General features: G+C 35.5%; 1 protein-coding gene across 1 annotated transcript; it reads right to left on the minus strand.

Annotated features, from left to right (window-relative positions):
- Positions 1-1,612: 1,612 nt before the first annotated feature.
- Positions 1,613-15,715, minus strand: UFM1 (ubiquitin fold modifier 1). Its single transcript, XM_046664911.1, has 6 exons — positions 15,635-15,715; positions 15,501-15,557; positions 10,937-10,994; positions 6,653-6,692; positions 5,164-5,196; positions 1,613-3,751 (listed from the first exon to the last, which is right to left on the minus strand). Coding segments are annotated over exons 1-6 (258 nt in total). The 5' UTR covers positions 15,637-15,715; the 3' UTR covers positions 1,613-3,683.
- Between the last annotated feature and the right edge of the window lie 295 nt (positions 15,716-16,010).

The following is a 16,010-nucleotide window of genomic DNA, read 5'->3' on the forward strand; positions in this document are numbered from 1 at the left end:
TTGGTCTGCTATGGGAAAAGAAAGGAAAGAATCTAATGAGTTCCAAATATCTGGCTTAGACAATTTGGAGGATGTGCATAATAGATTGGATAGACTGGGCCTTCTGAAAATGTTTATTTCAATTATTGGCTTAAATAGCCTGATTTAAATAATGACATCTATTTCCAGCACTATCAGAGAGTAGTTCCAGAAGTTCTGTACTGGAGGGGCTTATGGGCAACATCTGGTTGGAAGAGCAGGTTACTAGGGGACTAATCTTGTAGCTGCATCTGCAAGATACATAAGATTAAAAAACATCCATTGTCTGATGGGGCTGAGGAATACAGCATAGGGTCATCGTACTGCTCCCACTATGCCACCCTGTGGAGTAGCACCAGAATCATAATTACCTTTATTTGATTGGTTTTTACTCAATGTCCTATAATTTTACCATATTTACACCATGTATTAAAAAGTAGTGCCATTCATAATAATTATATATTCAGTACTCAGAAATGAGAATTTAAGCCTTACACATTTTATATTTTTAAATTTATCATTCAATACAGATTCATATATTGTGGAAAAAAGACACTAAAAAATACTCCCAGTATGCTGAGAGTTCCAAAGTCACACAAGCAAATTTCAAATCTCAACCTCTTTAAGCCTCTTCTTCTGTAAACTGCGGACAACAATTTGGCATTGTTATGAAGAATGAGATAAGTGAAAGTATCTGTCAAATTATTTGACACATAGTAGACATTCAATACGTTTCTTCTGGATGAATTACATACATAAATCATATATATGTGCAACTGCAAATTACATATATAACTACATACATATACACACGTGTGTGTCTATATATATGATTCATGTATGTAATTTGCAGTTTTATAAATAGCCTTGGGAACGCTAATATCAGTCAGTTAACTTTGAGTTGCTCTAATAAAGTATATTAATACCTCCAACTCACAAACATTTCAATGTCCTTAGGTAAAAGACATGGTAGACATTTCTAATATGTTAATTCAGGTAGAGGGGACTTAAATAGGACTGAGTTTTCTTCCAAATAAGAAATTTTAAGAAATATGCAAAAAACTATTGGACTTGAAACACTTTAAAAGGTACCCCCAGTGAGTGAGAGCGTTGGCTAGCATCTTTGGCACTTAGCCAGCTACCAGAGAATCAAGCAGTAGAATGCAGACTTTACAGGATTCTAGAATATATTCTAGTTACTTTGACCCCTTAGATTTAATTTTGTTAATCTACAAAGTCAAAAAGTTGGCCTTATCATTCTCAAAACCACCTAAACAGCAGAAATTACCAGGACTACTTTTGTAAACAGAGATTCTTATGCATCATTCAAGATTTAATGAGTCAGATCTTAAGGAGTTGTTTCCGGAAATCTGAATTTTTAATTTCCTAGGTGACTCTGCTAATCACCCAGGTTTGGGACCAAACAGCCTAGACAATGACATTTTTTTCCTGAAAATGGACTGGTATTAGGAGGTATATACTCATTTTTATGACTATTAATCATCTTTGCCCATTTTTTTTTCTACATTTGTTATACACTGACTCAACAGGTGTTCTGATTAAGAGCATTAATAACAAAGAGCAGACAATACAGTTTATGGTAAAACAAAATGTATTTTCATAAGACATTAATTAGGTATCAATAATGCACTTAAACTATAATACTTCAAAACATTCTGCACAAAGAACTTACAGATCACATTTAGTAACAAAATAGCTAGTTCTTTAAGAAAATGTTTTTAATTTAAGAACTTACTACAATGAAATTTTCAAAACCAAAGAACAAAAATATTAAACAAATTACAGTACAGGACATCATAAACTTATTTATGTAACACAGCAAGAAGCTTTTGTGCTAGAAATAGAATGGGGGGAATCTAAATTAAACAAAAAACTCAGGGAATGGGTATTCACAAATTTCTGGTTAACTGACAGTTAATATTGTTAAGGACCTGGGGGTCTATGAGAATCAAATTTTCTTTATAAAAATAAAAACTTTCGAAAACATCAGAAGTATACTCTTCAACCTTAGCAAAGACTTTTTTCCTTTACAATTCAGAATCCTGCTATTTATCTGTCAAATATATGAACAATATCTGGTTAATTTCTTAAACTTAACTACTACTGTCACCCTTCAGATGCTGATTCTGTTGCATTTCCTTACAATTTTTTTCCAATGAGCCTAGGGTCTATGATAGGGAAGATACTGAAACAAGATAAAAGTTGATCATATCGCTATTTCATTCATGAATAATTCAGCAAGTATTTACTGAAAGCCTACTATACTTCCAGGTCTAGAAAGAGCAAGACAAACACAAGGCCTGCCTCCACAGAGCCCACCACCTGGAATAGAGCCGGGTGAGCACTCATTCTGAAGCACTACGAGCCTTCATTTCATCTTCCAAGATTTGCATAGCTACTGATTCCTCTGTAATGGCAAATACAATCTTCCCTTATGCACCTCAGTCGTTGGATTCTCATAAGGGGAACTTTGAAATCTGTATTCTGACAAAGCCTATACTTTTTTTTCTCTACTTGCCTTCCACTCCTTATGACAATGTCAAGTGTTTGGTTTTCCCCTTGAGTTCCCCCCAACAAAGCCTCTGCAGTTTCGCCTACCCAGTTGGCATTTCTGTGACACTTTGCTTGAGCTTCCTCTTCCCCTTCACTGTTGGCTTGTGTTACTAGAAGCCGGTCATCCCCATCTTTCCTTTCAAGTCATTCATTTGAGCGACTAATCTTAACACTTCCTTAAATGTTGGGTCTTCAGTAAGTATAATTAATCAGCATTTCCAATTAGCATTTCCTTGAACTTTGTTGTGAACTTCAGATCTTCTTTACAATACTCTCTTCCTGAACGCTATTTAGAAATATTATACTCAAAAAGACAACGGTTTTTGAGGAATCCTGTTTTAAAAGATGTATTAAAAGAGACTGGTAAAGGAATGCATAACTAAGCAAAGGATGCTCCGATTTTATTTTCAATCTCACCATTACAAGTATTGAATTCTGCAAGATCATAGATAAAACTCTTTGGTGTGGGATATCAATTTTATACATAAGGGCTAGATCAAAAAAATCAATTTCTGGCTCTTCGATATTATATTAAAATTTGTATGACTACATAAAGTTTGAAACTTAAAAAATACTAAGTGATAAAAAGTTAAGATAGTTACATATTCATTGATCTGTCTATATCCTTTATCATAAACAATATATAATTAAGAATTCAACTTTTTTGAGTCTGGAAGTCAGACACTGTCAAGCAAACTGCCACATACTATCCATAATCCTTTTAAATTTTTAACTCAAAGACAAATAGGAAGATTCAGCAAATTTTAATTTTCCAAATGTTCTCAGAAAGAATTATCGGAAGCATCCTCCAGTTACAAAACACAGCTGGATAATCCATTTACCCCGAACGAACTACCTGTGTGTGTTGTGAGGTAGCAATGAAAGACTACGATCTTCTGTGGTGATACCCTCAATGCTTAAGCATTTCCTCTTCACGTGAAGAGTGTGAACAACAAGAAGGGGCGGAGAGTCACCTTTCATTATTTCATCAACAACTGGTGTTTTCATAGTATTTTAAATGACCGATTTCAGTTTTACAACAATACCAGTATTTATTTTGAAAGGTAATCCTATGTTCCAAGTAGTGGGTATTAACAACTTCCAACACGATCTCTAGGAATAATTCGCAGTTCTGAACCATGCTTTAGAAAAACATTTCCTATACAAACAAACAAAACAAAGTTAGGTGTTTAAAAAATAACAACTTAACATTCCAACAATTACTATATATAATATCAAAGTGGTGTAAAGTAAGTCGGTACAAAAGCTTAAACATCATCAGAACGCAATTCCACACCTTTCAAGGCCTATTCCTATTCCTCTCACATCTTGACAACCAACCAAACGTCTGAAAATTTTAGCTACGAACACTAGCCACGAAAACGCTAACAAATACACTCAGCAAATAACAATGTAAATTAATTTAACCACCAATACCTGCTTTAATGCAGAATAAAATACCTAAGCTCAGAAAAAATAATAAATCTAAATAACTCTAAGTGACAGAAGTTTAGAAACCCTGCTCTGTTTTGGCTCAATTGCCTGCTGAAATTTTCTTCATGTGCTATGATACGCACAATTCAGCTTTTAAGGGTGTTACAATAGGCAACATGTGAGAATAAGCAGTGACTCGAATTAATACAAACTACTGAACATTTCTAGAGTAAGGAAAAACGAAACCTTTAAATCTAAGTTTAAAGACATCTATATAATAAAATGCCTCATGATTTTCAATGAATAATCTTTTTAATTTAATAAAATTACCCACTTAAAACTACTGATTTAAGTAAAGAAAAATTACAATTTTGAATCCCTCTTCATTTTCTATATGTCTGAATTTCAATCCCAAGGTCTATGAGGACAATATAATTTTGTTATAATACAGAAGCACTTTAGAATACAATACTTTAAACATAACTACTGCTTAAGATTGAGATTACATTATATTAAAACATGCTTAATTTCAAAACATTATAACTAGATTATAACCAAAAGGAGTACATCTAAAAAATGTAAAAGTATCTGTCAAAAAGTTTAAAATTACTTTTACCCTGCTTGCTTGTTAGGACATCAATAATATAGCACTGTATAATGTTAAGTTTGAAGTTCTGAGTGTGGACCAAGTCCCCTGAAATTTAAATGACTGTACTTCTTTAAAATAATAATAATAGCAGCTAGCACTTACTGACCGCTTACTAAGGACCAAGCAAAGTTTTAAGCAGTTTACATGTGCTACGTCACAACTACCTTATGAGGTACATCCAAATCATTATTCCCGTAAGAGTACAATCTTACCTTCAGACTTTTTGTTATAGATTTTAATTAAATACCTTTAGTGCTTATTAGTCAGGTTTTCTCTTTCTCATAGCCAAAAGGATACATAACTAATATATATAACGAAGCAAATTATTATTTAAACACATTGGTAAAGACTGCTATATGATCCCTAAAAAATAGCTGTTATCCTGGTACAGTCCTAACAAGTCTAATTAGAATAAATTAAATATTCAGTATCAATTGACATATATATATATCCCCCCACCCACATCTCCATGAATTTCAGATACTCACCAGCAGTCTGTGCAGGATTTATTCCTATTCCATCTAGAAAATAAGTTATAAAATCATTTAAGTTATTTCTAAAGCAAAAATGCCTTCATATTCACAGGAAGAGATTTGCTACTGCTGCGCATACAAGCACAAGCCCAGTGATTTAAATCCAAGAACGTGAATGACAACTTTTCAGGTAAGTTATCTGTTGAAACCTGTTACTATCACAAATTTACACATATTGCTGGATTAGACAAGAACATCTGTCAATGCCATGATCCTAGCAAGTTCTACAGAAGGTAGTTTTTTACTCTCTTATGTCACACAGTGAAAAACAAAGCCAAAAGCACCTTAGCTACCTCATTAATCATTTACATATTGCCCTCAGGCATAAACCCTTAAGGTCCAGAGAGCCCAAAGTCATTTAATTCAAGTCCCTCTGACACTTGATAAAGTTTACAAAGCACTTTCCTAAGAGCTATTCATTTGTGAATCTAATACATTTTAGAAGATAAGCTAGCTTTCTTCTAAATAAACACTTCAATGTGACAGCATGCAAAATGTTTTAGAAGGAGAAATTCTGTCATATCTCAACTAAATCATGCTACTGCACATTAAACCCATCTTCCCTTGGTCTATCCAAACTGCACATGAAACCACTTACAGCACCCATAAATACGACTTTTGTATTTTTTTTGGTAAAATATTGGCCCTGAGCTAACATCTGTTGCCAGTCGTCGTCTTTTTTTTCTTTCTCCTCCCCAAAGCTCCTCAGTACATAGTTGTATATTCTAGTTGTAGGTCCTTCTAGTTGTGCTATGTGGGACGCCACCTCAGCATGGCTTGATGAGCTGTGTGAGGTCTGCACACAGAATCCGAACTGGTGAAACCCTGGGCCGCCAAAGCGGAGTGTGCAAACTTAACCACACTTGGCCACGGGGCTGGCCCCTGACTTTGTATTCTTGAAAGATGGTTATGCCCTCCCTTCAATCTTTAGTCCTCATCTTATTTCAGCATTTTCTCATAGGGCTGATTCCATAAAACTCAATCATTAGCAGTACTCTAATATATTCAGAATTTAAATTATACATCTAATTGAATAAAATCCCCATTATTTTAAGTCTCATAAGAAATAGTTTTCCATCAGGAAAGTAATAACAAAGTATAGTAAAGGTACATTTTTGCTTAATTTCCTGTATTCTAAAAGCATTTATAATTACTAAAATAAATAAATAAAATTTTGTTAAATAAAGTTAAAAGTTATTTTCAGTAATAACGTAGCATGAAGTGATAAGAACACAAGATATTATAAAGTGCTAAAATATCAAAAGTATAAAGAAACTGAAAAGAGCTAATTATGGACAATAACTCTGACTTAGTGATTACAATTATGTATATCATTTATGTTGAAATAAATTCTGGGCTTTTCTATTTGTCAATTTTAATTCATCTGATTTTTTTAAAACAATTTCTATAGCTCTGAGGTAATAGTTTTAAAATGAATTCTTACCATTGGTAATAATTGCACTTGTTGCTGCAGGAACTTTAAACTAAAGGAGAGGAAAAAAAAATTACATATATAAACTCTATAAAAGATGGTTAGCAAGGATGAGGTAAATGTAAATAATTCTAAAATGGGATTTATCTTTTAGGATAAGTAATGTCACCAAAGAAAGTGCTGCAATTTGCTTTATTCCTAAAGAACAACACTGTTTTCTAAATACTGTGTTTCACTGCATCTAGGACACCATGGATTATAAAATGCACCTTATTTTATGTACCACAAAAAGAAAAACACTGTCAATGAATTTATGATCCAATCAATGATTACTCTTTCAGACTTAGACTTTATCATATATAACTTTATTGCATAAGCAAAAATAAAAGCAAAACAATTGCTTAGAACATTCCTAAAACTTCTTTGTAGAAATAGTAAGCTTAAACAAATGCTCTCTTATGTTTAATGGGAGGCCAATGAAGGCTCATATTCCTTCCTCAAATTCTTTAATGAATTGCTAACTTAAATCTCATGAGATTGCAGTACTAGTCTAATTATGCCACGAGGAAATAATAACCCCTAAGTTCAAGTAGGTGGGGTGATGACAACTAGACATTATGTGACTGCCACATGGCCAACAGTGATAGTAAGACCCCCTTGATCGACTTTCAGAGATGTCGTAAAAAGATGTGTTTTCTGAATTAATTAAATGTAGTATGGAACTTATTGGTAGCTAAAAGGTAGAATTCTCCTCTTAATGCTCTAGAGACGAGCAGTTGTCAAAGTGTGGTCATGTCCTCACAGTTCATTCACTTATCCAATGAAGACTTATTAAACACTTCTATGCTATGGACTAGTTTTATAGATACATAGTTGAGTTGTGTGATCAAATAAGTTTGGAAAATACTAAGTTAAACTAGTATTCTTTGCAAAATCCTTTAATATGCTGCTACTTTATTTAACTCCAAGAAGGAAATAGTGAATGAAGTGTTTCCCATCATTTTTGGTCATTGATCTCAGTTTTTCACTGATTTTTTTTCCCAATGGTTCTAGTGGTCTGGAAAATGCTGCTATAGGTATTTATAATGGTGACATATGCATAGTTAAGAAAAACAACTAAAGGCTTATTTTATTTATGAATTGAAGAATCAAGTTTTAAAATAAGAACTATGCATAAGAACAATTACCTGTTATAGGATTACGTACCTAATAAACAGTTACTTATACTGTCTATATGATATATTCTTAATCGTAAATGTCCTTTTAAAGATTTAAAAATTTTAAACAAATCTAATTTAAAATAACATTAAAATGTACTTTAATAAATACATTTTAAAATACCTCAACAATGATTTGTAAAGGTTGTAATACTTAATAAAATTTTGACTAAATACCCAAATTAATTATAGGACATCTCAGATTTCCAAAACTTGTATATTACAAAGTTTCTAGTTACCCTACTGAGTGTCTTATTCTTAGATTATGTCCATTTTAAGATAAGTTATGCACTTTCTTAGTCACACCCATAGAGTGGCAACATATTTTATGAGCATTAAAAATCAAAAGCAACTGCTCACACAACTTTTTCCTTTTCCAGGACGCAGAAGCAATGGTTAAGCTGCAATTTGGGGAAGCCTCACTAGGGATGCAAAATACAGTAACTACTACTTTTATCCTATACCACCGACAAGTTTTCTCCTGGATGCAGTGTATTTTATGCTCCTCAGTTTTCAATTATTTTCTTTCTCAGATCCCATAAGTCTTATAATCTAGGATGTTAAGAGGCTCTTCTCAGGCTCTGAGAACTCACTACCTAGTTAAATTAATTCCCAGTCACGTGTTGGGGAATTTTATTATTTTTTTATTAAGAGAATTTTACTAGAGATGTAAATCCACAGACTCTCGGTTTGTCAAGTTAACTCTTGTTCTCACTGGAAGACTCTACAACGTCATCTTGTGAAAGGTCTTCCTACTGTTCCCTGAAAGTCATAATCTTTCTAAATGTGTAACATCCATGATTTATAATAGTTAGAAGCTACATTAAAACTTTAATCAATATATGTGGTTGTCAGGAAAATACTAAGTTGAAAAGACATTTGCAGACCTATGTTCACTGCAAAATCATTCACTATAGGCAAGACCTGGAAACAACTTAAGCACCCATCAACGGATAAACGGATAAAGAAGATGTGGTACATGCACACAATGGAATACTACTCAGCCATTAAAAAAAAGATGAAATCTTGCCATTTGTGACACTGTGGATGGACTTTGAGGGTACTATGCTAAGTGAAATAAGTCAGACGGAGAAAGTAAAAAACCTATGATTTCACTCACAAGTGGAAGGTAAAAACAGGAACAAACAAAATACACACATACAGAGATTAGACTGGTGGTTACCAGAGGGGAAGGGGGGAGGGATGAGGGCAAAAGGGAGAAAGGGCACATCTATATGGTGACCCATGGTAGTCTTTGGGTGGTGAACATGATGTAGTCTACACAGAAATCGAAATATAATGAAGAACGCCTGAAATTTATATGATGTTATAAACCCATGTTACCTCAATAAATATATATACATATGTGGCCGTGTGAAGTTTATTTTTTATCGCATGTCTGTTACGATTTTTTATACTTTCACTAGAAGACCAACATCACAACAATGCCTTCGCCTTATAAAAGACACTATAACTACAAAATATAATAATATCTACTTCATAAATTGGAATATTTTGGATCTGCTATGCTCCAGACCAGCAACATTTCTTGCAAGTGATTTGTGCAGCAAAAAAGCAACGATGCTGCTGTATTAGGATTTGTTTCCCATCTCTTTATTTTTCCTTTCTGCATGTAGAAAGGATCAAAATTGACTACAAAACAAACACTACTACTTTTCAGTTTAATTCTGAATGAGTGGTAAATGGTGTCATTGGTCCCTGATAGAAGTTTATGAGGAGCTGTGAGCACCAATGGGTTGGCAGATTTTCCATTAATCACTAAGTACAGGGCAGGATTAGGGCTTAAATTGGCTTGTTATTTATTTAGTTACTAAAATTATTTTTCTGGGACTATAAACTTTTCTGAAGATATTGAACCAAAACATTTGGATTTGGGTCACTCTGTACCTCTACAGCACTTTTAACTCCACAAAATTTCAGTAAACGCTATTATATTTTTGTTCAAAATAACTTATTCAGATATGAAGGATAGGCATTAACTACTTCCATTTTATAGATTAAGAAACTTTGAGGAAGAGAAAAATTGAGAGGCTTGCCCATGTCACATAGACAAGTAATGACACAATTAAAATAGGAACCTTAAGTCTCCCAGGTCACATTTTGGTGCCATTTCCACCAGACCAGTCTACTCTTCCAACTGTGATGTCCAAAGAGTCGCATTATAGATGCTTCAGATGATAATTTTGGATGGAAAAATTTTATTTCTTAAAACCAGAAAACCCAAATACGTTTTAAAAAACTAGATACTTTTAGAGCCAGCCCTGAAAGCCTAGTGGTTAAAGTTTGGCACGGTCCGTTTAGGCAGCCTAGGTTTTGTTCTAGAGCACAGGACCACACTACTCATCTGTCAGTAGCCATGCTGTGGCAGTGGCTCACATAGGAGAACTAGAAGGACTTACAACCAGAATATGCAACTATGTACTGGAGCTTTGGGGAGGAAAAAAAAAGCGAGGAAGACTGGCAATAGATGTTAGATCAGGGCAAATCTTTCCCAGCATAAAACAAAAATCAAACTACAGACTCAAACTTGACTGCTAGTTCTTTGCCACTAAATAAGTTATCAAGTCTAATCAATTCTACCCAGAGAGTATAATTTTCTGCTATCTCCTCCTCTCCATTTCTAAAAACAACCCTACTTTTAAAAACAAAAAATTTTACTGACAGTCCATATGCTCACACAGAAAATTTTAAAAATATGCTAAGGATATAAAAAAATTGTAATTCTAGAACCAAAACTAGTAAAAATATGAGTATACAGACTACAGTGTGATATAACGTTGCTGTTTAAAACAATTTCCATATCATCATTTTCAATTTCAATAAAATTTTCCCTGTACTTGTCAATGGTTGCATTAAATAGATGTGTCAATTTGTTTAACTCATTCTTATATAAGTCAGTCTTAATTTCATTCTACTTTATCTGTAAGGCTTAACTTTGACAGCATAAATCTATCAATTTATAGATCAAATTAGGGTCAAATTGCATGCAAAATTTAAACAGTTTTGAGATACGCTGCCATACTATATCCAGAGAGGTTGTTCCCATTTCTATACTTACTTCTTCTGCTGCAAACTTTAAGACTGCTGTGAAAGGGGTACTTTCGGGAACGCTGAGTCTGTAAGAGGAATTAAAAAGAATTTTGTCAAAAGCTGATTTTTTTTTTTTGAAGCATTTTGTTCTTTATTTCCGCTACTGTAGCAGACGTGGACAAAGCTGTCTTCTGAGTCTGAAGGTTGTCTACTTTGATTGCACACTATGTTCATTAACTCTAAAACAAAAACAAAGCAATTAGCCTCATAGCTGAGAAGGTGCCCATGGCTCCACTTGAAAATTAACAATCTATACAGGTGCAGATTTACATTTTCTTAATACTTTGATACAAACAGGTCTAGCATATATGCTGCAGCTTGTTTCCAGAGATGGATTTCAAAAAGTTGAATCTCTCATTCTTCAGTCTACTTTATTATCTGCAGTCCAAACACCCTTTCACCTGATGCAGGAATGTCATCATTTTCCTTATAAGAAGAGGCTACCTGGGAAGCCTCACCGGATCATAAATTGTTTCATGAACCGTCCTGTGCACGTTTAATAATCAAGTCTAAAATAGTAGATGAGTTGATGAAAATGAATGTGTTTACTGCTGCAAAATGTGAAGTCCTTCTCCACCTTTTATATCATCATTACAAAAGGGTTTAAAGCAATCTGAGAAAACATGTTGGAGAGTGATGCGTGATTTTGCTATTGATTTGTACAGTGTCCAGTATATTAAAGATTACTGATAAATGGTCAATCTATAATCTATATGAATTTTACAATTTAAAAACTAAAAAGGAATTGACATGGTATCCTAAGAAAACACATCAAGATGCAGAAAGAGATTAAAAAAAGGTAAAATAAAACAATATAATATTCCTAATGTAAAATAAATTACAAGGATTAAAGAGAAAAAAATTCTCTTTCAAAGCAGGAAAGAGAGACTGGCAAGCTAACATCTCTCTTTAAAACTTTTCTATTTGTCACCACTGTATTGTTAACATTTTAACACCAACTACCATTATGTAACATTCTCATGTATAGGTCACATTTCTTTACTTACTCTACAGATTGCTGAATATAAAAATCATTACAACTGTCATAGCACATTATAATGACTTTCACTAAGAGAAATGTAAATAGATTTCTTGGCTACCTTCATTCCAACCCTAAGTACCACTAAAGAACCAAAACGGATGATACCAATTTTTCCGCTTTCTTTCCCCCTTTTTTTTTTTTGAGAGAATGAAAACAAAATTCTCAAGGATAGCCATTTATTTAAAAAATATCTAATAAGTAGGCAATGTGATAGTTTACAAAGCAGGAAATAGTACTTTTCAAGTATTCCTGCAGTACATTTATAGTTTAGAACCTGAGACTTGTTATAAAACTCTCTCAAGAGGAGAACTTCCAAAACCTTAGGGTTTCAATACACTTTTGAACTGGAGACTAGAAATGCCCTTGTAACACGTAACTTAATGTCATATCGATATTCATTAAAATAAACTTCTACCTGTATATTAATTTGGTGAGACTGCCCAAAGATAATCCAATAAAACATAAACTGAAAACATATTTTAATGCATGTTCTAAGTGGTAGAAAATTCCAGAGAGACTGGGAGTTACTGTGACTCGAGACTACCTAGATTTGAATTCACTGTGTTTGCCAGCTGCATCACTTTGTAAATTTGGCACCTACATTATACTTGTGTTTTGAAAAAATGGGAACTATCCTGTATATTAAAGTAAATTTTTAAAGTAAATTATTGGCAAAATTTATTATTACTTTTCTTCTTCTTCCCAAAGCCCCCTAGTACACAGTTGTATATTATAGTTGTAGGTCCTTCTGGCTCTACCGTGTGTGACACTGCCTCAGCATGGCTTGATAAGTGGTGCTAAGTCCGTGCCCAGGATCCAAATCAGTGAAACCCTGAGCCACTGAAGCAGAGCACATGAACTTAACCATTTGGCCATGGGGCTGGTCCCCAAAACTTATTTTTTTAATAAGTATGTCATAAACAGACCTATGACACAACTCGACAAGTGCTGTTACAAAGAATAAGAACAAAGTTTCTACAGGAAACTAAAAAGGGGTAAGATGACTCCCTAGACAATTACAGAAATTGTCACCGAGGTGAAATTGTGATTATTAAAGGGTGTTGTTTGTCAAGTGGCGCTCATGAGACTACACTCCAAACTCAAAAAAGAACATGTGTAAAAGCAGGGAGGATTAAAGGGTTTGCTTGTCAATTTGGGAACAGGGTGGCTGAAGCTTTGATTAATTGATGGTGATAGCAAGGAAGGGGAGAGAGATGAGGTAGGAAGTAAGACTGAAATCAGATGGAAAGAGCCAAAGGTGTTTCTAATTCATCCTGTATATAAGAGAATGTTGGACTTGAACATTTCTATAACCTAGTAGCAATACCAATAGTGAATCTATCAACAAACAAAAACCAAAACAAACAATAAAAACTCTAACATCCCCAGAATAAATTTAGAACTGAAACATCCTTTCTAGAGTTGAACTATTAGTAATGTTAGAAACTCAAAGGAAGTTTCTCTATCACAGTAATGTTTACCTGCTTGACAAGTGAAAAGTGATACTGAAAAGTTAAAGCATGCATTCCCATAAATCTTAAGAGTTGCTTTTACTAGTACCCAAGTACTAGTTACTATTTGCTTTGAATAGGAAACACAGTATAACTATTTTTACACACATGTACATGTGTTATGCATATTTTATACCCACACATACCCATATATACATTATACACACACTAAACAATAAGTATACCTATTAAACTCCTTCGGTCACTAATACTAACTGAACTGGTACAATGTTCCAGGTAGTCTTATAGATACTTACGCTGTCCTACTCTGTCCTTTCTCCCTCCCTTTTTCTCACTCTTTTTTTCTAGAGCATATTTACACATTGATGAGAATAACCCAGTATGAAGGGAGAAATCAAAGATTTCTCTGATTTTGCATCTCTGGACCCTTATCTACTTTAATCTTAACAAAATTAAAATAGATGAGATCCAGAGCCCAAGTGGTACAACTGGCTTTTCATAGGAGTAAAGGCATACTCCGTTATAACAGGATGGGAGACAGAAATTATGGGTTTACAGATGTGCTGACGGAAAGATGAAAGAATTTTCCTCTAATGGCTTGAGAAATGGGGAAAGGAGTTGTAAGATGTCTGAAGAGAAATTTTTAAAAATCCTTTCCGAAAATAGAGAAGAAAACAAGCAAACCTGAGAAATGTAGCAGTCCTGGGTATTATTGAGCATAGTCATGAATTTTACATAAAGCCCATCAGCCCAGTTGTGTAATTTTCTCCAGGGACATTCAGCTATGTACAGAGAACACGGGAGTTGACTTCAGAGTTGTTGTTTCACTAAGCAAAACATACTGGGGAGTAGGGGAGACCAGAGTTGAGGGAATCTGCAAGAGTGATTGGACCATGGAATTAATCTGGGTAAGGAAATGAGTCCAGGTAAGGCATGGGGGAGAGACTAGTGATTGATTCAAAAGCAGTCTGATCGATGAATTAAAAGACACATTTTTACAGAAGAGATATGAGTAAATCAGCTGTAAGAAGAGAACGTGGTTATCCATATGAGAGTGCTTGAAAATTACATTTTAGAGGTCAGAAATTACTGGAGATCTTAAGGTTCTAGGCTGTAACCACGAATACTTGAGACTGAAAAAAGACATTTGGAGATGAAATGATCAAGAGAGCAAAAGGCTACAAGGTTGTGTGGGTCACAGACAGCTACGTCACTGAGACTGATGACAGCTGGTACAGTTCAGTTAGGTAGACCACAATACTAATCATATAAATTATGCATAAATCCCATTGAAGTCCTGTTCTTTGCTACATTTCTCGCGACTTCCAGCCCCAATAACCTCAATGTTTACCTAAAATCATAAGAAGGTCCAGATGAGTATGTAGTTGGATCAGCGCTGTCATTCAACTGCTAAAGGATAAAAAAAAAAAGGCCCCACATGGATAAACTGCCTTATTTCTGCATTTCCCATTCCTACTAGACACTCTGCTATACCCCAACATATGAAGTGTATGATTTGAGGCTCATTTTACTTTATGATGCCTGACTGCTGAGCAACTAACACACAGAAATTAGAAGCCTAACAGTAATAAACGTTCAGGTACTTTTGGAATCTGGACTGGGAAGCCTTCCTTTACCTCCTGTGACAGCTGGTCAAAGTGGTGAAAGGCCTTTTGGAAGCAGATGGGGAATGTTTAGGGAGAGCCATGTCTACAGGTCCTCCCGCTCTACTACCCGCCTAATGAGTTCCGAGAAAAGGTCACAGATCAGCGGCAACGTTCCCGTCCCGCACGGCCCCCGGCAGCCTCGTATCAGGGGCAGGCTGACACTTAGAGGACCGGGCACGGGATCTGTCCTCTCGGCCTCGGGTGGGGGAGAGTAGGCTCCAGGAAGAGCGCGGGCGGGGGCGCGGGGAGGAAAGGGATGCAGGCTGCTGATGCGGGGGTTGTACGGAAGGCTTGGACCACCCAGCCCGGTCCTGCCCAGCCCCTAAGACCCACTGCGGCCCAGCTACTCACACTTTGTAAGGGAGGCGCGGGTCCGACGTCAGCGTGATCTTAAAGGAAACCTTCGACCTGAGGAAGAGAGCGGCAGAGAGTTAAGGTCGGGCATCGGTGCGGGGAATTGGGGCGGCTGCTAAGCAAACACTCACATGGTGGAGCAGCTCTGAACAGAAACCCCAGGCCAAGTCCGCGCGGTAGCCCCACTTCCTCCACTGTGCCAGGGACCGCCCCGCCCCACTCAGGTCCACGTCTCCCTCGGCAAACGAAGGACCTCCAAAGTTGCTGTTGTCCAAGGTACTGCCTGAAAATCGGCCTCGGGTCCTCATGTTAGGCGGAGCCTCCAAATTACAAATACCTACTGCTCTTCGTTTATATCCCTCAGACGAGAGTATGGATCGCATGGAAAGAATATTTTTCTAACTAAAGATATTTGCTGCAGTGTTTTCAATCAGGCAACACAAGCGGGGGCATAGACAGTGGGCCTCTAGGGCCCAGCTGGCAGATTGGGGCGGAAGTTAAGGTACC

This window comes from Equus quagga, chromosome 6, assembly GCF_021613505.1.
Source record: "Equus quagga isolate Etosha38 chromosome 6, UCLA_HA_Equagga_1.0, whole genome shotgun sequence".
Classification (NCBI taxonomy): Eukaryota; Metazoa; Chordata; class Mammalia; order Perissodactyla; family Equidae; genus Equus; species Equus quagga.